The sequence below is a fragment of the Narcine bancroftii genome, chromosome 11, assembly GCF_036971445.1.
Source record: "Narcine bancroftii isolate sNarBan1 chromosome 11, sNarBan1.hap1, whole genome shotgun sequence".
NCBI classification, from domain to species: domain Eukaryota; kingdom Metazoa; phylum Chordata; class Chondrichthyes; order Torpediniformes; family Narcinidae; genus Narcine; species Narcine bancroftii.
In genome coordinates, this window is record NC_091479.1 from 73,085,722 (window position 1) to 73,108,027 (window position 22,306).

At 39.2% G+C, this 22,306-nt stretch overlaps 1 protein-coding gene across 2 annotated transcripts in view; it reads left to right on the forward strand.

Moving 5' to 3' along the window:
• The window catches only part of cadps2 (Ca++-dependent secretion activator 2), a 533,161-nt gene that overhangs the window by 421,159 nt on the left and 89,696 nt on the right, over positions 1-22,306 (forward strand). Inside the window, exons 19-20 of one of the 2 annotated variants that reach the window (XM_069903385.1) lie at positions 11,572-11,713; positions 14,962-15,081. In XM_069903385.1, the coding sequence (XP_069759486.1) occupies positions 11,572-11,713; positions 14,962-15,081 (262 nt within the window). The remainder of the gene's footprint in view (positions 1-11,571; positions 11,714-14,961; positions 15,082-22,306) is intronic. The other variant, XM_069903386.1, reaches the window with a different exon arrangement.

A 22,306-nucleotide genomic window follows, 5' to 3' on the forward strand; every position in this document is an offset into this window, starting at 1 on the left:
AGGGCTATGAGTAAGAGAAGCAGGATCTGAAGGGCAGATGGTGAAGAGAAAGGGTGGGGAGGGGAGTGTAAGGAGAACAGATTTCAGGAATAATTTGTAGAATGATGGGATTGCTATGTGGATCGTCATAAAATGTGGAACGTTACAGCCCTCGGCCCACAATATTGTGCTGACCTATATAAACCTCCACAACAGTCCAATCCATCCCTCACTTACACCCACGACCCTCTGCTTTTCTGACATTCAAGGGCCTATTTAAAGGGCCTATTTAAAAGTCTTTAAAATATCCCTGTTATACCAACTTTCAACACCACCCCGGCAAGGCATTCCAGGCACCTACCATTGAATTAAATAAATGAAATGTTTTTTTCAACCTAGTTCTGAAAGCAGCTCTGTTTAACCTTGGTTAAACAAAATCCAAGTGATTATCAATATAGTGACCTATCCTCACTAATTGCTGAAGCAAAGATAAGCTAATGGGTGTGCAACTTTCTATACTTGACAAACCTATATGAATGCTGTTCACACCTGAAATCCAATTGATTTTATGGAAAGCCTCCCAGTTTTTCATGACTGTTAAATATATGAGGTACAACCTGTCATTTGTGAGAATTCTCTGTTGAAAACTAAAAGAAAAACGTAATCTGTGATAAGATCTCAGATTCAGATTTCAAATTTATTGTCAGATGACATCACATGACATCACATACAACCCTGAGATTCTTTTTCCTGCGGGCGCGGCAGAATCACCATTAATTGGTAGTGCAAACAAAATCTGTACACAGCATATACAGGTAAACAAATAAAGAACTGTAAACATAACAAATGTAAACAAACTGACTTTACAATATAAATAGAATAAAAAATAAAATCAATAAAGTGCACAATTAAGAGTCCTTAAATGAGTCTCTGATTGAGTTTGTCGTTGAGGAGTCTGATGGTGGAGGGGTAGCAGCTGTTCCTGAATCTGGTGGCACGAGTCTTGTGGCACTTAATCCTCTTTCCTGATGGCAGCAGCGAGGACAGAACACGCGCTGGGCAGTGAGGGTCTTTGATGGTTGCTGCTGCTCTCGTGACGGTTTCCTGTCGATGTATTCAATAGTGGAGAGGGTTTTGCCTGTGATGTCCTGGGCTGTGTCCACTACCTTTTGGAGGGCTTTACACTCAGGGGTATTGGTGTTCCCATACCAGACTGTGATGCAGCCTGTCAGCACACATGCCACCATACCTCTGTAGGAATCTGCCAGGATTTCTGGTGTCATACCCAACCTCCGCAAACTCTTATTCTATCCAGCAATGCATCCACCATACATTCAAATAAAGACTTACTTCTTCAAAGTAGTGCTGATATTTCAGTAATAACATCACCAAAAGCAGTCATTTGAAACTCTTACTATGTGAATCTCTGCTGAGGAATACTTCAGTGGCTCCAATCTCCTCAGGCAGCCGCTTCGTTTATCTAAATGCTATTTCTTTTGCCTGGGATTTTTTTTATTCTAATGTGTTGCAAAACATAGAGGGTCATTTCTACCTCAGATCAGAAACTGAGTTCAGGCATGAGCATTGACAATCACTTTGAAATTTTTATTTGAGAAACAACTGAGGCATTTAATCTACCAAAGGCGATAGTATCAGAAAACATCTGTTGAGTCGTGTTGAAGGTTTGTGTTCCAGAACTATCCATAACTCTAGACAAGTTGTTTCAATAGCACTACATTTGTCATCTACCCTGACAGGACAACAAAAAAAAAATTACCAGTGTATATTCCTGTTCACAAAGGACAGGACAAACACAATCCAAACTGTTAATGGTCTTTAAAACCTCTGAAATCAGTAACCCGACTTGATTCTTCTCTATCCCAAACATTCGCTGTCTTCCTACAATCAGTAGTGAACCCCATTGAGAAAATGCACCATATTAATATCTCCAAAGCTGAAAACCTTGGCTCTCTCAAAAGGCAAAAAAAAAGTTCTCCAAGTCATGCACCTTTCAGACTTGAAATATGTATCATAATTTCTTCATCCTCAATGGGTATGAATTTTGATGTTTCCCACTAACCGTGCTACCGTACATCTCAGTTCAAGACGACAGCTTGCCACTAACAAAAAGTGAATGCTGATAATGCTTCAGTCCCAATTTGGAATGAAAGAAACTGTGACATTTGTTAAGAATGTTTCTTCATGAGGTAGAGTCCCATGTAGCATGAGCATCTGGTAAAACAATAATGGAAGCTGAAGTAGGCATATTGCAGCTTGCATTTACTCTACTGTCGAAGATCAGACTCAACCCCACTTTCCCACCTCCCTGTAAAACAATTATTATTTGCATTAAAAGAGCATATTTCCTTTTACAATTCTGAAGAGAGGACTAAGAGGAAGATTCTGAGCATGCCCTTGAGAGATCTTTCACAGAAGACCAATGTAGGCACACTAGGTTTGGATTTGACACTGATTTTAGCTTTTGAGCTCAGTGTTTAAAATGCTCAGTGATTGAGCATCTACTTTGGGTAGAGAAGTTCAGAATTTATCGCCATCTCAGTTCCAAATGACTGACCACTTATTTTGACATTTAATCCCATGCTTTTGTGTTTATGGAAGTCACCTAAATTCCATGGAAAAGATGTGTATTTTATTCAACCTCTTGAACATTTATTGCACAGCCTGTAATGTGTGTACTGTCATTCCTCGGGCAGGGAGATCAAAAATGAACACATACTCCCATCAAATCAACAAAATCTCTTCGTTCGCATATTCCAACTTCCAGGCAAAGAAGTTCAACATGCTATTTGCTCTTCCAATTTTTGCTGAATTTGAACATTCATTTTTCCGTTATCCCAATATGTCTTGTGAAAAAAACTTTCACTCTTCTATTAGTAGTTCCAAATTATCCTCTGTTTACTGTCTTCTTCGAGCCCAGTCACTTGACCTGTGCCTCTATTACATTGATGCCTCCTGATTTCAGATTCATCTCCCATTCCACCTTGTAAATAGCGGAGGTCAAACAGGGGTTTTCTTGTAGCAGAATTGACATCATATTTCCAGTTTTCAGTTTGCAAATATCCAGACATTCTAACTTGTCACTCCTGGTCTCACAGGTTCCAAACTTAAATAGTAATTTCCCTTCGTGTGGTGTTGCATTGAAACCAATTATATGTTATCAGTGATGTAGATTTGAAAAAAACTTTCTGAAAGTTTATAATGGAATAAACATTTATGCTTCTAGGTAAGAAATGCAAGTCAGAAGGCCTGCATGTGAAAGGAGAATAGGCTCACATCAGGCATATGTAATTTAGCCTGGATAAATCTAATGTTAAGTATGGGGGCAGAGACAATGGCAAGCTTGTGCACAATAAATATTAGATCAGTCACGATCTTAATAAGCGGCTGAAGTGTTGGAGCAGGTTTGAGAGTTTCAGTAGCTGACATATGTAAATGGAGTTACAGTTTTAACACTGGTGTGTAAGAGAAGAACACGGCACTGTGGGTCAGAAGCAGTTTTGCAGGGCTAACCACAGTATTCCTGGGGCATGTCTACAATTGTTTTTTAAAACTCTTCACTGTTCTTGCCAATGGAACAAAAGTAATCCTTTTCGAAAGCAAAATGTCCAGTTTGGTCCTTTCATTGTTGCTGATATAAAGTTCCTCAAAAAGATTCAGAGGCCCTATCGGTTCATTCCTAGCTTTAAATAGTCCCAGTTACTGCAGCAGGTTAGAGACCTACAGTTGTTTAATTGATTCCAGGAAGCAAAGATTTTAAGGGGAGTTTAAAAGAATAAAAGTGTTGTTTATGCCTGAGTGAATAAGCCATTTTAATCAAACAGATCAGGAGATGAAAATAGATGTTCCAAATTGCAAATGGATATGAGCATTAATCATGTAATAATTTGTTACTGCAAGTATTAAATTGCTCAAGTTCTTTGCTTCATCTGTAATCATAAATGTACAAACTGTATGAAGATCTTGTCTATTAGTCATTGTGGTCACCTGAAATTATTTGATCAAATTTTAAAATGGAAAGGTGTGAGAAACAACAACATTTTCCTAGATACCTTGAATTTGCCTATGTACTTCCTTTGCAATTTTGCATGGCTTTTGATGATTGTGAAAGTTGGAGAAGATTTTGATGGCAAATTGCTGTGAGGTTCTGTTCACCAGTCTCAGTGAGTTGGTAAATTTCCTGTATTTTCATTTAATATGTGCATACAACAGCAAGAAAAGTAGTATAACTTCCAATTCCAAGCCAATAAAAGAAGGCCTAGGGGATTTAGTTATTTTTCCACCCTTCTAATTTGCACCACAGGAATCCAACACTGGGAACCGATTCTTGTATATCTACTGTCAATTATGATCTTTACACAGAAATAAAGGAAAAATTCCATTAAAAATTTGCATACTTACCTCCAGAGTGCTCATTAACTTTTACACTGCCTTCCTGCGACGCGGAGTATGTCATAGGGTGAACGTGGGTGGACGTGCAAGCGGGCAAGAAACGTACGTTCAACGCACGTCGTCACCATGTGGATATCGTAATTGATGTCACTATCCTGTGACCAAAAGGTGCGGGTCAGTTTCTTCCTCAGCACAGATGCAGAGGAGGTCCTGGACCTCAGAGGCAGTCCAGTGCTTTGAAGTGAAAATCAGGGTTGTCCGCTGCATGGAAGTCGATTGTGACCTCGGTGTGCCACAGATTTAAAAGTCCCGTGTTGCCGTCTGAGCTGAATGCATCTTCCCATTCAATGGCCCAGTTTCTTACGGAGTGCCTGCGTTCAATTTAGACTGCAGTCGCTCCACAAAAATGTGTAGGGGTCTTGGTAGAAAAATTACAGGATGCAATTTAACAAATAAATTTTGTGCAAATTTTCCAATTCTCAGCGGATGTGTAAAAGTGTCTAATGACTGCCAAACCTTACTCTGTAACCTGTCACTAGACTCTTAGACCCACATAAAACAAACATACAATTCCAGAAGACTGATGTTAAAGAACAATACAGCACAACTCCGTCTATCACCTCCTAGGATTACCTTCATCTATTATCTGCTTGTATTTGATTGGTCTATTTTTGGCTTTCTTTCTACTTGTGAATACAGCTACCTAAAAAAATGTTTTTCCTTCATATAGCAATTTCACACATCTGCTTTCATTTATAACCCTTTATTACAATAATATGCCAACAACCAATCTATTTGATAGGACGCCACAAATTATGAAGTGCATTATTCCACACAGTTCTTTGAAACTGACAGAATGTTATAACATTATATTTTCAAAAATAATTTAGCAGAATGTTATGAAACCCAGTTAATGACTGCAAAAGCCTGGCACCAAGCTTGTAACAACAAGTCACAGATATAAATTTTTAGTTTAGACATACAACGTGGTTACAGGCTATTTCGGACCTCAAGTCCGTGCCACCCAATTTTCCCCCAATTAACCTACATCCAGTAAACCAAAATATGTTCCCTAGAGCTCTCTGTCTGTTAATTCACAGTGGATGGGACATCTTGGACATGTCTTCCGTTTCAGTAAATCTTAACCTTTAACCAAAAATCTAATCATCCCAGCTGAGAGAAAAACCTTGGTTTTATTCAATGCAGTTTTCAAACTGGCTGCTTCCTATTTTGTACCTTTTTGGGAACTTAAAAAATTCTGTGTGATGATTGGAAAAAAAATTGCCATGATTCAGTCCATCTCCATGATTTCCTAAATCCACTGCCCATGAATGGGAGGTGATTCCAACCATTGTCTTTCAATAGGATATAATAAACATGAAAAAACTCTGGGAGAGCTTTTGCAAATATGTTCGTGGACTTTCTAAGTACACTAGTGTGTAGTTCTCGCAGTACAATGTGTTTGACGTGGGTCTCTGAACAGACTCTGGGTATTTTCATAACGTATCCAGGAGACATTCTACCAGGGGCACTACTGCTCAATACTACATCCAAATAGCTAGGTAACACATAAGTTCATCACAGGGATCATTTTTCAATTACAGGTGGAGCTGAGTACAATCAGGGTCGGTGCCAAGGGGGCATTCACAGGCGTGGACTCCCCCAACGAGGTTCTGTGCCCCCCCTCACCTGCTCGCGGCTATCGCATGCTGTCAGCTCTTCCCCCGGCTGCGTCACTAGCATGCGTCAAGCTTCTCTAGGGTCTAGATTGATGCACACTAGCGACTCTCCACCTGTCCACAGCCACGTCCATCGGAACAGGTAGGCCCCACCCCCCCCCCAACCATTGGCAAATGTTTAGTCAACAGCACCCCACCCACCCGCCAAGCGAAGTCTCAAGCTCTGGAATGTCCCCACCTCTAACATTCTAATGACCCCCTCTAACATTCATTCTGGCACCAACCCTGAGTACAATGCTATCACTTCTCAAAATAAAATAATTGGAAACTAAGGGCACCATATGCAGAACAAGGCATCTTGCAAGCAAAGTTTGCATTTGCCTCTCCTTGTGCCTGATTTCAATTGGACGGTGTTTTACTTATTTTGAAAACAGACTTTATTCATTAAAAATTATGCACAAGGAATATATCCAGTGTATACATGCAAGTTAATGCATTCTAGGTGCAAGATCATTGCTTCTCAAGTGGCTTCTTTGAACAATATACCCACAGGACTTCAGTTTGCAGTCCTTCCCCACAAAATCTGTGTGTACTTTTATTTCAAAATATTAATCATTATAAAAATATGTATAAAACAAGAGCCTTATGATGTTGATGCATTAGTACATTCAGTATTACAGGTTCTGCAATGTAAGTGCATTTTATTTTAAAATAACTCCATTAACACTGATGGGATTCCAGGATGTTATACCCTTCAGTTGTTTAAGGGGTATCCCCAGCTGACTCAACCCATCAATATCTAGCAGCAGAAGAACCCTAGATTATAGACCTACCATCAAAACCTTTGTATTGTCTTCACCAAGCTTCAGTGCATCCCTCAGTGTGCACTCCTGTAATCTGGAAACACATACAGAAAAAGGCCAATTACTTGCTCCAAACCTGGGCAATTTTTCCACTTGACATATGGATGATGCACATTTTAACACAAGTGCATGCCAATGCAAGAATTCAAACCTCTGGACTCCATTGCCGAAGGGACTTTATTCACGTCAAATGCATTTTTTTAAAATTTGCTGCAGATTGAATATCATTTAAGTGAGGTCAAAATTAAAGCCTGCAACAATTATTTGCATTTCTAATGCACCTTTGAAGTCATGAACCTCAAATGAGGGTTCACTGAAATGCCAGAAGGAAAAGTTGACTGTAAATAGGATATATTTGTGAGAAATTTTTAAAATAAGGTGGAATACTTTGGCAAAAGGTTCAGGAAATGGAGTTGAGACAATAAAAGGCTCTAAAGTGCAAAGGCATGGAGTGAAGTTATAGAGTGGAGTGCATTGGCACAGGCAACGTGTGGCATGGAGTGTCAGTGGAATAGCGAAACATACTGGTCTGGTGTAGGGTCCAATTACAGACGGCTGAGTGGCACCCCAGAGCATAGTTTAGGGAAGGCAGTGATATACAGTGGAGTGCATGTGTCTGAGGGAACATGCTCTGGTGTGAAGTGATATTGTTGGACTTAATGTGGAATGGTGGAGAGTGCTGGAGTATCTTGCTGGACTGTCATGGAAGTATATGGAATAGCAGGCCACTGAAGCCCAGATGACGATGGGAAATTGATACAGTCAGAATGGAACTAGATGTGGGGTTGATTTTCCAGTGAAAGTTTGCAGAGATTTATATATGAATTCAAAGATTTTTAAATTTAACATGTTGCTCTTTTAGAATCTATCTTTATAAATGCCTCATCACCCACACAAATATTCTTATTGTTTCTTGCAATATTTGTTCTTTTTTTATGACAAGCATATATTTCTTCCTCTGTCATGGTACCTATATGGTCACTTAACAGGTGCAATTACGACAACTGGTAGAGAACTGGAATATAAAATCATACAGATCACACTTGCTAATCATTCACAAATACTTAAGGGTTACAGATGTGTTGGGATAACAAATACTGCCAATTGGTTGGCAGTAGTTCATCACAGCAACAAGCCTGATTGTAATACTGACCAACAAGAATGTAAGTCTGCTTATGGGATAAAGAATGCTGGTTTGAATTTGAAAATTAAGGTATTTCTTAACCTTGGGTCTCCACCTTTAACTCTGCACTCAAAGTGTGCTTGTCCCTCAACCCTCTCCAAGTTCAAGTGTACTAGTGGAAGTAATCACTGCTCCAAATAATTGAGAAGTGCAAGCTCGTTTAACACTGCGCATTAAGGCATTGATGGGTTAGTTGTCAATTGTCTTAAGTTCATCTCCACACTTTTGCCGCAATGTACTACGAGGGGGGTGACTGACACCACAGCATTTAATTCAGTCAGATTACTTCAGAAATTGGACTCCATGCTTGCCTTCACAAAGCAGAAGTAACGTCTGTGTAGAAAATAATGTGTGCCTACTCTCCAGAAGATCTTGTTTTGCCCAGTCTTAAGGGATGTGATAAGTGGTTAGAGCAACTGTGAAGGCAGTGCAGCAGTCATAATGTCTCAGTGGGTGGCAATGGCAACATTAATGACAGTGATGGTTCCTGCAACACACAAAGCACATACAGTGTGCTTTTGTTGAAGCAGCCTTGTTTTTGTAACAATGAAGCGGTGTGCTTTTGCTGCCCAGTGCATTTAGAAATCAAAAATAACACCTGAAGAAAATTCAAAGTCTGTGTGTTTGACCTTCCTCGTGCCACATACCTCTAACCTTCACAGACTCTTCACTTGACTTCGAGATTTATTGGAACTTGTGAATTAGAATGTTGTATAATTTAATGAGAACTTCAGTGGGAATGAAATAATTGACAGAGCAATAATGAAAACATAATGCTCACAGTATGATTATTAAAATAGCCTAACACATTTAAAGAAAAGATAGAATCATTCTAATTTAATCTGTTTAGATCAAGCTTCTTTCAGTCCTTATTATTTTTAATAATCTAAATTAGACAACCAGTAATGAGCATGAAATAATACGTGTTATGGACTTAATGAACGAAGGGCACCTTTTGCAGTTTGTTTGGTCACATTTCATATTTTAGCAATGTGCGAATTATTGAAGTGGATTGCTGACCCGCCTCACTTGTTCAGATCATAAATCTCATGCCTAAACTTTTGACAGCTTTTACCAAATTGGATTTCCAGCAACATTTATAAGAATCACTTCCTCGATTCTCAACTATTTTTTTAGAATTTTTTTTTCCATAAATGTACATAGTAAACTCTCCAATATCAAAGTGTGTGTGTGGATATATATTCTATATATGTATATATATAACTTTTTCTTACAAACGAACAACCAAAAGAACCCCTCCCCCTACTTTTTCATAATATAAATCCACACACCATTAGGGCTCACATTTATATTAACCATAAAAAATTCTATATGGGAAAGTCACATGTTTCTCCTGATCTTTGCCCCATCACAGACCTTTCCTTTATCCACCTCTCTCTCTCTCTCTTTCTCTTTGAACATGGGAATACTTAAGGTGGATGTGCCCAGAAGTATTGAACTGCACATTTCACAAACATTTCTACGACTGATTCCACCTGCATTGAATTCGCCCCTTGTTATTGAATGAAGATCTACCGGGACCAAAGCCTGAAGAGGGCGCACAAAATCAGTGAACCGGTGTGGGCTCGAAAGGCCAACATGGCCTGTTTCCGCTCCGTATATGGTTATAAGGTCTCAACTATGTACAGTCCGAGTGTGATTTGGAACATTTTCCCTTATCCTGTTACCCTCCCCAGGAAAGCATTTGGCTGTAACTCCCCCATCAGATCCTTTCATAACTGAACATTCAGTGAGATTGCTTCTAGACATTCCAAACATGAGGGGGCAGAGCACATTGTTCTTGAATTAGCCCTGTACTCCTGTCAGGCTTCTAGTTTGATGGCCTTCATTTTTCATCTGTTTTGTTCAGATCTCTACATAAATTTGAATAAAAAACCAGAAGCAAAGCACTGATGCTGCTTTGTAGAGCTACCATCCAGGAATTCTTTTATACATGTGGTCTTAATAATGAGTTGAATCGTTATTTTGGATGCACTTGATTGGAGGAAATAAATCTGTAGAAACGATAGGTTATGGAAGTTGAGGTAAGCAAGAAAATTTGCAGATATGGGGTCTAGTGCAATGCACAAATGGGCTGGGAGAATCTCATCAGGTCAAACCGCATCCATTGAAAGTAAAAGGCAGATGTCATTTTGGTCCTGAGCCCTCCTTCGCTCCTGAAGAAGGGCTCAGGCCCAAAATGTTGACTGCCTTTTACTTTCAATGGATGCGGTTTGACCTGCTAAGTGTCCCCATCACCTTTGTGTGCTGCAGATTGAGAAAGTGAACCATAAGATCCATACTCAGTGAAAACAGCTATGACTGAATGATTAAACTATAAACAAAAGGAGGAGAGCAAATGAAAAGATTGCATTCTGCTTTTGTGCAAAACAGGTTAAAAAGCTGATTGTTGCTTGTGATCCAGGGTCATCACATACTGTAAGTGCAATATTCCTTGTTAGGTCATTTAAAACAACATATTAACAACTGAGTTAACACAACCAAATCGTGAAATTGATGTTGAAATGTGTTGGAAAATAACATGAAGCAGGGAAACTAAACAAAATTCTGAAAATTTTGTGCCAGCGTCTAAACTGATTATCTCAAATGGCCTTCTCAATCGTTCCATGAAGGTGCTAACCTATTTACTAGAAATGTGTTCTGTTGGTAATGAAGAGAGGGGAACTTGATGCAGGCTCTTTAACCATTCATTGAATCAGGACACTTGCAGCATTACGTCATTCAATCCACTGGATCTGTGCCAGAGTTTATGCTTTACACCTGCTGCTACCCTACTCCACTTTCTACATCTTACTTTGTTTTTCTGCTGTGTTCAGATGTTTCAAGATGCATTTTTCATCTCAGGCAAGCTTGTCCTTTTTAAACTTAGAATGTGTATGCTTCCCCCTCCCCCAACGAATTATTTATCCATTTACTCAGTCGATTGCTTCTGATAACTTCATTCCTCGTGCACTTAAATAGCTCTGTGAGTCGGAGATGTGTCATCGCTCATCTCAGTACACAGAATTAATACTTGTTTTTTTTTTGTAAAGGCAAATGAGAAATTCCAACGCTTTAGATTTGAATCCCTTGAACTCGAAGTGAACTGTCAATAGTAGTGCAACCATTTTAGAAATAGGCTGTAACAAAGTAATCTGCTGTGATTCTTTTGTTCTCTCTGAGTGACACCCTTGCAGAACACTTGGGACATTTTGTTGAATTTGTGGGGTTGGCTCAAAAATACTTCAGTTCCAATTTAAACTCTGTTTCCATTCCACGTATAATTAGGCGGCCATATTTTCATTATGATTCCCAGTTGAAAAATGCTTCTTTTGCCATTTTTTAAAATCCATATTTAAATAGATAATAAAAATGAATAGTTGTGCTTGTATTTTAAGTGTCTGTTCACAAACCTGCAATGTAATTAATTTCATGTACCTTTGTTTTTTTTACAAAGCTCATTTATGCAATGGGAAATTTCACAAACATTTGCAAGAATTATTTGTTCCGTTGGTGATTCGTTACATTGACCTGATGGAGTCAGCAATTGCTCAGTCCATTCACAAAAGCTTTGAACAAGAAACATGGCAGCCTGTGAAGTAAGTGTCTCGGACGTGCTCCCACTCAACAATTTTCCTTTATCTCGTTGTGCCTGGAGTCCTGTTCAGAGTATGGTTTAAAATTACAAAAGATTACATGTTAAAAGATGGATCTAGAATAATAATCTGCAACTTCATTATCCATGATGAGGTACAAGTAGGATGTGTGTATTATGTTGAGATCTTTGCCAGAGGAATCTTAATGGATTCAATGAAGAGTTTTCACACACTGAAACATCTTTTTAGTTTGAAGTTCATGATTTCTCTAATGCTGTTTCATTTTTTTCTGTACTATATAAAATGAAGATTGTGATAGTGGAGTGAAAATGAATTATGGATGCTGATTCAGTGTAATATGCTGCAGTGTTAGGAGGCAAATATATTATCTGCATGCGTAAATGTTCTTTTGCAGGTTAGAGTTTACACCTGTTGCTTTGAAATTGCATTGTGTGATATCACAGTGAGATTACAATGGGCACACTCAGTTCTTTAATTTAAAATTAATTGAAATATACCCAAGAGGGACAAAGAATGAACTTGGAAGCTAGTGAAGTCAATTTTCTGTCCCTATTTGGCATAACCATCCACGAAAGGGGACATTTAAAGTATTTTATACCCGATGAAATTTTGCCTCAACTGGTTTTCGCTTAAAAATTGAGTTCAAATCAGTTCTGAATTGCAAGCTCCTGATCTGGATTGCTATTTTAATTACTGAAATGATGCTCTATTGACCAAAATGCCAACTTCAGGGTAATTCTTTGACAAGGTTTTTGTGTTTCAAGTGGATGCCCCAATGACTCTATGGCACAATTCAGGGGATCAAAGAGTTAACAGGTAGTCTGTTTTCTGTTTAAAGGAGCTTTTGTGCACATTAAGTAGCCAAACTGTCAACACAACAATGATTACACTTCAAAAATATTTTATTCAATGTGAAACACATTGGCATATCTTTTGTTTCTCTTGGCAAATTGTGTGTTCTTTTCTCAATGAATATCACGCATTGAACATGCATTCACTGTCTGATGAACGGCTAGTTTGTTCTGCACCCAGTCCACAGCCTGCACTTACAGCCCAAGGTCCTGACTGGCCTGACAGCATCGAGCAGGGTGGAGAAGATGCCATAGAATAACCCTCAAGTTGTGTAACATGCAGCCTTGCCCCAGAAACAGCCTGGCAGCCTTTGGGTGACTTATCGGTAAAAACCTGGTGTAAACATTTTATCAATGCCTCTAACTGTCAGATGTTTAAAAACTAATCAAATGAACTTAAGCATTTTTTTTAATGTGCTTAAAAATGGATATGATTATAAACATGTTAAATATTAATAAATAATTTAAAATATTAAGTTAAACAAAAGTTAAATTTATCTGCCCCAGGAGAGTTACCACTAATGTGCCTTCACCATCTGACACAAAACATGGTAGCTGAGAAGTTTACAGTCAAATAATTAAATAAATCGGAAACCTTAAAAGTTAAACAGCTCCACGAAATCATAAGTTTGTTTTGAAAACCAATGTGGTTCACAAATGCCATTCTGTGAAAACAATTTGCCAGGCCTGAGGCCCTTTCAAGCAATGAAAATGCCCGACTGTAAAGGCGGAAGTTCTCTGCCCTTATTCCTAAAAACTTACCTCTCTGAATGCGCCGTGGCTGGCTACGAGGTGCCGATTCCAACCCTCCTTGGGGAAGGATAACCAGCAGAGCACAATGCTCCGCCACTTGGCTCGAAAACGTCCGCCACTTGGCTCAAATGTACAGCTGCTGCAAGCGGTTGGTTAGGGGCGGCCAGATGAGCCGTCAGCCCATGACCCATCTCCCCACTCACCCCTTTCCCTCCATGATCCCCTCAAGGCAGGAGTGGCAGGCAGGAGCTGTCAAGGCAGCCGGGGGCCGGCAGGAGCCATCAGGGCAGCTGTCAGTCTCTCTTTTCAAGCAAGTCGGCGACTTTGCCTCCAGAGCATTCCAAAGATTCACCACCTCTCTGTGCAGAAATATCTTTCTTTTCCGTTCTAAAAGGCTTATTCCAAAACTGTGCCCACTGGTTCTAGACCCTTTCGGCAGGGATACACTTTTCCAACATTCAGTGGGCCAAACTGTGAGAGATTTATCTCTCCTCAGACCATAAATCCACCATCCCAGGAACCAGTCTGGTGAATCTTCATTGCAATTCCTCAACAACAAGAATATTTTTATGTTCAGGTATATAAACTTAAAAAGATCCTAATAATTGTGCATAATCTAACATAAAACATAAATTTACTATGGCTAGTACAGTTCTTGTACAACATTCAAAAACAGAACAGACTTCCAGTATCTCATAGATCATAGATCAATGTGGCAAAGAATTTGTACTGATTTGCAATACTATATCAGCTCTGATGGAATTTGATCTCCATAATGCACATCATTAGCCTTGACTTACAAGTTATTCCTTTAGTCACTTAACCATTATGACAATGGCATCCCCTCTCTTGTGAGGCAGTGTCTTCTGATAATCTATATATCTAATTGACATGTATGTTGGAAATAGCCAATTATGTGAATCACTTTATCAGAATCAGGATTTATTAAAATGAACAAGTCATGAAATTCAGTGTTTTGCGGCAGCGTCATGGTGTAAACATACATATTATAACCAAATTACAACATTACCCTAAAAAATAAAATAATAATAACAATAATTGAGCACGAAAAGTAAGGCCGTGTCTTTGACTCGTTAGTCATTCAGGAATCTGAGGGCAGCGGGGAAGGAGCCGTCCTTGTGGCGCTGAGTGCTCGTCTTCAGGCTCCTGTACCTTTTCCCCGAGGGTAGCAGAGTGAAGAGGGTGTGGCCTGGGGGTGGGGGTCTTTGAGGATAGAGGCTACTTTTTAAGGCACCTCCTCATATAGACGCCTCGATGAATGGTGCCTGTGATGTCGCAGGCCAATTTAGCAACCCTCTGGAGTTTATTCTTGTCCTGAGAGCTGGTGCCTCCATACCAGGCAGTGATGCAATCAGCCAGAATGCTTTCCACAGTACACCTGTAGAAATTTACGAGAGTCTTTGGAGACCTACCGAACCTCCTCAGACACCTCATGAAGTGTAGCCACTGGCGAGCCTTCTTTGTGATTGCATCAATGTGGAGATGCTATGAAGAGGCAACCAGTTGTTTCCTTTAGGGAGCATGTATCCCCTCTATTTCAATGAATGAACGTTATTTTCACTTAGTTTGATTTCTCTGATGTTGTCTTGGTTCTTTCTCCCACAGGAATCTCACCAATAACCTTGTTAATGTGAGCCTACCAAAGGTCCCAAGTCTGCCTGTTAACCTTCCACAAATGCCTAATTTTTCACCATCATCTTGGATGGCTTCTTTATCTGATTCCACGTGTGTATACTTAATTGTCCCTGCTGCTTGTGAAGTTTGCATGTGTGCATTCGTTGTGGTGCCTCGCGTGCATGTTTGGTTGTAGGCATGATGCAAGCTTCGTGTTTTACATAGTGTTCTCACTTGGATGCAAAGAAAACCCGTTGATTATTGAAGATCCTGTACATGCAAAAGTTACTGAGAATAGGAGCAAAAAAAATTGAACAAAATAAAACCACAATGCGCGAGAAACACAGTAGGTCAAACCGTTTACTTTATATAACCATTGTTTGAGGCTTGAGCCCTTCATCAAGGATTGAAAAAATATAGACAGGTGCCGAAACAAAATGGTGGAGGGATGGGGAAGGAGCACAGTATCAAAGATAGGAGGTAATAGGTGGATAAGGGAGGGAGGACACACCAGCCAACAGGGGGAGGGGGATGGATTTGTGAATGGAGAGGAAAGGGGTTGGAGAGTTGGAGGAAAGAAGACAAAGGGAAGGGAGGGAGACTAGACAACAGACTACCAGAAACCTGAGAAGTTGCCGTTAATGCCATCCTGTTAGAGAATACCCACACGGAAAATGAAGTGTCATGCCTCCAATTTACGAGTGGTCTTGGTGGAACATGAGCCCATGAACAGGCATGTCTTTCAGCATGGGAGGTGGGCACAGAATTGAAGTGGTTGGCACTTCAATTAAACAAACTGTTTCATACTGAATTTAACTGAATCCAGCTATTAGCAGTGTTGTGTAAAGAACACATTGAAAAGTAAACCTGTTTTTCACTTTACAGGCACTTACTTGACTTCTCTACCCAACGTGTCACAGCAAATAGACATCTTAGACCAGTTTGATCAAGACTCAGAGGCTCCGATTCTGTTTCACATTTATCACTTTGTTGAGCATAAAATTTTAAACTATTCTTGAAAAGAGCTTCCATTTATTCACTGGAAACTGCTAAAAATAAAATGTTAGTCTTTAATGATGTGCGTGAAGCTCAAACCATTCACTGCATCAGACCTCGTTAAATATTATCTAAGTACAGCTGCCAAACGAGGATACAGAAGCAGCTCATTGACTTGCTGAAACAACGGATCAACCAGCAGTGAAGGCTCACTACAGGAATGGGAGTTGGGGGTATGTGGAGGGAGGTAAGAATGAGCAAAAAAGAAACTTTGCAGAATACTGAGGAAAAAATGACTCTGCCAGTCCCTTTAATCCAAAATCTTCTCAATGCCTTGAGAAAAGGCGGGGCGGGGGGTGGGGGGGGGTGGGCTGCAACAAGCTTTTGAGTTCATTTTTCTAATCAGTCTTCATTTGATTCCTACAACCACTGATTTTAGGGTTGAGAAACCAGCAGCTGGTAGTTTTACTTAATTTAATTTCGTGATTGAATGAGCTAATAATGATCAGAGTTGTCAGTTTTATAAGAAGGAGACAGAATAGAGAAGCTTGTTTTGATACACAGTAACTTCAGAGCTATATTAAATCATGTTCTCTTCTATGCCAGTTAAGTAACCTGATGTTGAAGCATCTGTGGATGTCAGGTATGCAAGAGAAATGGGTTGGATGATTGGCAGCTATGCACTGTTCAACCAATAATCAGGGATCTCCATCCAAGTCCAGTTTTGATATATATATATATATAAATAGTGCATTTGATGCCCCTAATGCCTTTGGTTTTCCAGCTAGGTGTTGTTTCTTACTGGTTCAGAAGCTTAATCAGTGCAAGAAACAAAAGGTCCTTTGAGCCTGTTCTGCCATTCATTAAGATCACGTCCAATCCTGGACCAAGTAATCATTTTCTGTCGCTCTCCCTACATCCATTGATTCCCTTAATTTCCAGAAACCCATCAATCTGTATTGTAAATGAACACAATGACCGAGCAGAGTCCTCTGGAGTGGAAAATTCCAAAGATTGACCAACCTCTGAGTCAAGAACCCTATCTTCACCAAAGTCCTGAACAGTCTGCCCCATATTGTGAAACTGTGTCCCTGGTCCTGGCTCCTCAGCCATCTTCCCTGGATCTTTTAAGAAATGTATCTATTCTGATGAGGCCTCTCCTCGTATGGCAGACTCGCCTTCCTTAAAATCAGTCTAGTAAATCTTTCTGCATTCCTCCTAAGGTGAATTCTTAATAAAGTAACCAAAACTGTACACAATCCTCCAGGTTTGGTCTCACCAAGCTATTGTACAGTTGCAAGAAGATTTCATTACTCCTGTATTAAAATCCTGTGACAGTGATGTCTAAAATTCCATTATCTCTCCTAAATGCTGCAGATGCATGTTGGCCTTCTATAATTTGTGTCCAACCACACCTCAGTCCCATTGAACATCAACACCATCCAATCTCTCTCTATTTAACAAATAGAGTTGGAGATTTTTACAGCACAGAAAATGGCCCTTGGCCCAAATTATTCATGCTGACCCAATTCTCTACTCCACTCTTCTGTTATGCCCTCTAAAATATGTACATCCATCCACATTGTGTTAATTCCCCCATATCCTCATGCAGTCAATGAGCTTTTCTTTAGGTTCTCAACCTTTTTCTTTCCACTCATGTACCAATTTAAGTATTCCCTTCGCCATAGATGCTCTGTGATTAGTAAGCGATTGGTTAAGGTGGGTGGAAATAAAAAGTTTGAAAACCGCTGTTTTAATTGTATCTAATTGACTCATTAGGTGCACGACTCATAACTACAAAGGAAATGGGCCAATGACATTTTTTCTCAAGCAAAATATTTCCCCAATAATTGGGTCTAGAGCAGTGGTTCTCAACCTTCCCTTCCCACTCACAGACCACCTTAAGCAATCCCTTACTATTCACAAAGCTCTGGTGGCTGAGGGATTATTAAAGGTGGTCTGTGAGTGGAAAGAAAAAGGTTGAGAACCACAGCTTTAGCTTCTCATTACATCCTCCTCCATACTCTCAATACAACCTGTTTTAAAACCATCAACAAACTTTGGAAATATGACATTAGGTTTTATCAGCCAAATTATTGACATGGACTGTGTGAAGCTGAGGCCCAGGCACTAATGCCTGCGGTACCCATTACTCACAGACTGTCACCCTTCGAACCATCTGTTTAATCCCACTCGTTCCTTTCTTCGTAATATTCAATTCATATTCCATACCAGATTCCATATCAGTAAAAAAAAATTCCATGTGCTCTCATTTTATTGACTAAATGAATTCTGACAATGCAAATGCATAGCATCTGCAAAAGCCTATTTTTCACAGCCTACCAAACTGAGCACAATCCACTCATTCTACTCTTTGCTTTCCATCCAATATCGAATTCCCAGTCCATTCCCTTGTATTGCCTCCAACACCAGCTTTCCCATGCTCTATTGCAAAGTCAAGGGGTGCATCTTGTATCCAGTGGCAGCAATATGATGGCAGGAGTTCCCGAACGATGCTGTGCCTGTTCCAAATTACTTGGATAACCAGCCAAGGTCCTCTTTGAACCACAGAAAGGGAGAATTAAGTTGAGAAAAATATCTTGCCCAAAAAAAACACCAATTGTAATATTAGTTACAATTTTAAAGTGATGAAGAAATATGAATCAGGAATATGGAAAGAAAGTAGAGGAGAAAGCAAATCAGGCATTGGTCTAGTGGAGAATACCAAAACTCTAATGAGATAGGTAACTGCACAGGGAGTTGCATTGCATATCTGGTGTACAGAACCATGTTAATTTCGATAATGGCCAATTAAAAGTGCCAACTACATTGAAACAGAATGCATGAAACAGTCCATTCAGGGTTTCATACCAAGTTGTCCACAGTTGTAAAAATGACAAGTCTGTCCTCTTTAGACTGATCTAAATATGCAGTCCTTGTTTTGCATGTTGCTTCCCATTTGAATACAAGCCCCGACCAGCCTGACAAACTCGTCTCTGCTAACCTTGCTTTCCAAAAGTTTTGAAAGCAAATAATATTTATTCTGTCACATTTTATTGTTTTAGTTAAATAAAATTGAGCAAATGCCTTTCAACCTAATTGGTCAGTGAGACAAAATAACTTTGAAAATATGTATAACTATGGTGTAAATGTTTTTTGTCACCCCCCCAAAGAGAACAGAGTGGAATAAAGAGATTAAGAATTTCATGGTATTTGAAAAGCAGAGCTGGTAGACTTATTATTTTGGCTTGATGCCTTTCTGTACAGATGTTTGCTATAATTGCAAGGAGGAATTTAGCTGTTGCAAACACTTCCTGTACAGTTGATAACTAAGCAAAACTGTGGATTGTTTCAATTAGAAGATGCTATCTCTCACAGCCAGCAACAATGCATAATGCAATAGTTTGAAACAATGATGGCCTGTTTGCTGGTTTGTTGGCTTGAGTACCGTAAACCAGATTCCAAACTTAACAACATTAAAGAGATCCAATATCAAAATACTACAGGTGCTGGAATCCTTAATGGGATGGTTCTTAATGAATTCACAAATCAAAATGTTAAACTAACCAGATTCAAATACTTTAATGAGAGGTAAGGTGAACTTAAGAAAGTTCACTTGGATCTATATTGTAGAGGCTGCCAATCACCTGCTGTCATATGATATCTATAGTGTCTGCCAGGTAGAACTATCAAGTATCCTTCTTTCACCATGAAGAATATGACTCTCAATATGTGTGCATATGTTTGGTATGTACCTTTTGTCTTCTTTGCACGCTGTCTTGGCTAGTAAATTGATTGCTTGCTTCATATTTCCTTGCGCAAATCTGGGTTTGTGTGGTTAGCGTTTGTGTTCTGCTGCTCCCTTTCTGAATAGGTTTCAGGAGATTTAGGTTTGCATTGTTTTCTCAATGAGCATTGGTTTATAAGCCTACTAAAGTTGGGCAAACTTTTAATATGTTTGTCAACACAAAGGTTGAATGCTGACACGATGGACAAAGAGCTAATTAGATATGAGGTTAAAAAAACTCAATGCTCTAATTAGTTCACAATTCCCTGTTCCAGAGCAGAACCCATGTGTGTTCTTCTCCTGCAGCCCATTTCCCCACTTATACAGAAATCTGCATTTAAAAATTTACATGTTTTGAATGCAAAACATTAGCTGCACTTAAACTTCTTTGCCTGCCAATTTTGCAATTCTGTTTCTTATTTGTATTCAAATTGATGAATCCATGTTTATTCATAATATAAGGCAATAAAAATTCATTAAAGTGAGATGATCACCTTCAGAAAAACATTAGTACAAAAGTTTCTGATTGGCAGATTTAACACAGACATTACAATTTTAAATTTCAAGAGGGATGGTCCTTAAAATAAGATGCAAATTAAAATCAAAATGGATTATTGTTATACTCAAGTGTGACAATTTATGTGATGTAAAAGCAAATCACACTATAAAAGATTGTCTTGTTATGTGCCCCAAGCCCTCAATCAACCAAAATTTATAACATAACGTGAATGCAATTCAACCAACGTCTCTCAATGCTTCTGAGTTAAACAATGTAACCTGGAAATCACCATGAGCAACTTAATCGTCTGAGCATTTAATGTGGTGGTATCAAATTCCTTGGTCTATTATTTGAACATATGCGTTGAAAATAAATAGCCTAATGCTTCTATTAAAATAATAGAAGCAGAAACTTGATGCAAGTACAAAAAAATGGTTAGATGAAAACATTGCCTGGACTAATCTACACTCAAAAGAATATCAAAATCAAGCTGGTGACTTTTTTTTACTCAAATGGAGAAACCGCACCAATTTCTCTATCGTGGTAAACTATATTTACCATTCCTGCGATACATGTACGAAAAAGTTATCCAGGGCTCAATAATGTACCTGTAGAGGAAAGGAAGAATAAATATTTGGGACAGGAATTATCTCACATTTAAATAAACCTAGTTCTCACCGGGAAATAAAATAGAGTGAAGAATTTAGCTTATTAAACTTTCAAGGCAATCTATATTTCTCATGTATTTTGTATGAACAAAGAATCAGTCTACACTGTGGAACTGACATCTCCTTCACTTTTGATGAATCAGTTTCATTCACAACGTGACCATGTCATCGAGACTGAAGATAAAAATTTGTACAGGTACTACGTCTAAGTCATTTGGACGTTAGGCTAGGGGTTAGCCATTTAACCCTCTTTCCTGAGTTGGACCGATCCCAACATTACACTGGATATCCACTTTGATATTTTACATTTCTAGGCTATAAAAACATATACATACTCTCCTCTCTTAGCATTTTATTCCAGTAAATAAGCACCATACTTGACCAACTCTCATAAGCACCTGGCAATAAATCACAAAGCTCTCTATCTAATTAATGTCTCGAGTGCATCGGATTCTCAATGGATTGATCAGTGAAAATTAGAGTGCAGAACAATCAAGATTTCTCAGATTCTCTTCAGCTTTCAATTGCTCTGGTCGCAGTAGATTTTTTGGGAAAAGTTCCTAGTTTCCTTGGGTGGCACAGTTGGCATAGCGGTTAGCGCAAAACCTTTACAGCACCAGCGATCAGGACTGGACTAGGGTTTGAATCCCGCACTGTCTATAAGATGTTTGTACATTCTCCCCACGTCTACGTGGGTTTTCTCTGGGATCTCCAGTTTCCTTCCACTGGGCGTGTAGTTAATTGGGTGTAAATTGGGCAGCGTGGACTCCTAGGCTGAAATGGCTATATGACTAAAAAAAAATTTTCCATTCATCTTTGTTTTCAGTACTGTTCCTGACACCAACATGAATGATCTTGCTCTGATTCTAAGGTGAAACACTTTCCCTCCAAATCATAGGGTCCTATCTGCTCTGTTTACAGTGGATACAGGACTTATCCTAATACTAAAGATTTGGGAAAAGTAAAAATTGTGTCAGCTAATTTCAAATTAATTTGAAGCACTTATCACAAGAATACCAAAAGGTCACATAGTGACCTTTGTTGTGTTTGTCATTACCTTTGGCAAGGAGCATCAGTGGAAAGCTTTGATAAAAGAATGGAGAAAAATCCAATTCAAAAGAGAGCAGGGAATCATGACTGAAAGAACTCTTGCCTGACCAAGAATGAAACGTACACACAAGTCCACTTTGAATCCTACAAGATCCATTCGACTAATATAAAAAGGTCAACAAGAAAGAAAATTGGAGCAAGAGACAGCCACCAGTCCACTCAAACCTCTTCAGCCATTCCATATGATCATAATTGATTGATGGTGGCCTCAGCTCCTCTTCTGTGTCGGTTCACCATAATCCTTCATACCTCTGGTCGTGTAAATATTATTTATCT